The sequence below is a fragment of the Chaetomium globosum genome, genomic scaffold (assembly GCF_000143365.1).
Source record: "Chaetomium globosum CBS 148.51 scaffold_3 genomic scaffold, whole genome shotgun sequence".
Lineage (NCBI taxonomy): Eukaryota > Fungi > Ascomycota > Sordariomycetes > Sordariales > Chaetomiaceae > Chaetomium > Chaetomium globosum.
This window is the reverse complement of record NT_165978.1, coordinates 219,726-221,225: the sequence shown is the minus strand read 5'-3', so window position 1 is coordinate 221,225 and position 1,500 is coordinate 219,726. Positions and strand designations below refer to the sequence as shown.

Genomic DNA, 1,500 nt, shown 5'->3' with positions numbered 1-1,500 from the left:
CCCCCCCCCCCCCCCCCCGTCGTTAGCTTCACCGTCACTGTTGATGTCGCTGTCGTAACAGGCGTCGCGATAGCCGCTTTTATACCCCTTGCTATAGCCGTCATTGTAGCCGGAACCAACCAGTATCTCCTTTCTATTGTCTTCCGGGGACTTATAGCTGTTGCCATCGCCGCCTTCACAGTCTTCGTCATAGCCTTCGTCATAGCCTTCGTCATAGCCTTCGTCATAGCCTTCCTTATAGCCTTCGTTATAGCCGCCGCTGTCGTAGTCGTTGTCGAAGTCACACTTGTAGTCGCAGTGGAAGTCGTCGAAGTCGTCGTTGTTAAATCCTAGTATCTCCTTTCCATCGGGCTTATGGCCATTGCCGACGCTCACCTTTATCCAGAGGTCGCCCTCTTTGTCGACGACGAGGTTGTACTGGGATGGTAACAGCCTGTCAGAGGTGTTACCGACACCGCACCCCTTGAAGAACTCGGGGAAAGTGATTTCCCGATTTAATTGTCGTAGACATCGAGATGTTTGCTGATGGCTGCTTCGATAAACAGATCGCTTTGAGGTCGAGTAACAAGATGGCTGGGAGGGAAAAAGGCGCAAGTGAGTCAGTCTACTGTGGTCGATCGAGTGTCCATTCCGTCGGCTGTGAGAGCATGGCAATTTAAATGTACGGCAGTTAATCCCCATCATGATGGTTTGAACTTCATTCTTTGTCGTCTCGGGCAGAACGGCTGCGTCTCAGGTCTCTGAAAACCAAGTTGTGCGGCTAATAGAAGACCAGATGTTGTAGTATTGTTGCTTATATGCAAGATCCAGCAGTCATATTCAGCTTTTGATACAAAAGGCGTGATACTCGCCCTGGCCAAACAATCGAAGCAAAGTCCCTCCTGTAACGTCTAGCTCTAGCAAACTGGGCATCTCGCCTCTCGAATACCGCTAGCTGTCCCCACCATGAGCTGGCTTGATGTGTTTCCAAGATTTTAATAAGTCATGCAAGTGACTAAAAGTCCGGAACCGTTGAGCGGATTCGTGTGGTCAGATTAATATCCTATCTACCTAAGGTGCATCTGAATGAAGAGTGTCTTGCGACAGCGTTCCCTTTCTACCGAGAATGGAAGCGAATCCTGAAGTGAATCAACCGATGCTATGCTGATTAACAAAGGAAAGAAAAACTGAGGAGAGTAACTAGGCCTGCTTGTCGCCGGCAAACCCAAACACTCTCAACGACCCTTTACCCGCGCTCGGCTCTATAATCCTGCGGAACTTCCTCAGGTCAATATCCTCCAATGGCGAGTAAATCCTCGGCCTCGGGAGCTCCCCAGTTGTGGCATCGACGTTGCGTTGCTCGACAGCAAAGTCCTGTAACTCCTTCCGCAGTCTCAAAATCCCGCCGTCATCAGACCCCGGTCGGGAGCGTTGAGTTGCCAGGCCGTGGAAGACGGAGCCAAGTCCAGCCGACCACATACGCCGGATGTGGTCATTATCCGTTTCACGGTGGTAATGAGG

General features: G+C 51.0%; 1 protein-coding gene across 1 annotated transcript in view; it reads right to left on the bottom strand.

Moving 5' to 3' along the window:
- Positions 1 to 1,050: 1,050 nt before the first annotated feature.
- Positions 1,051 to 1,500, bottom strand: part of CHGG_05339 (uncharacterized protein) — a gene marked incomplete at both ends in the record, with an annotated part of 1,651 nt that continues 1,201 nt past the window's right edge. Inside the window, one exon of the mRNA XM_001221433.1 lies at positions 1,051 to 1,118. Coding sequence (XP_001221434.1) covers positions 1,051 to 1,118 — 68 coding nt within the window. The remainder of the gene's footprint in view (positions 1,119 to 1,500) is intronic.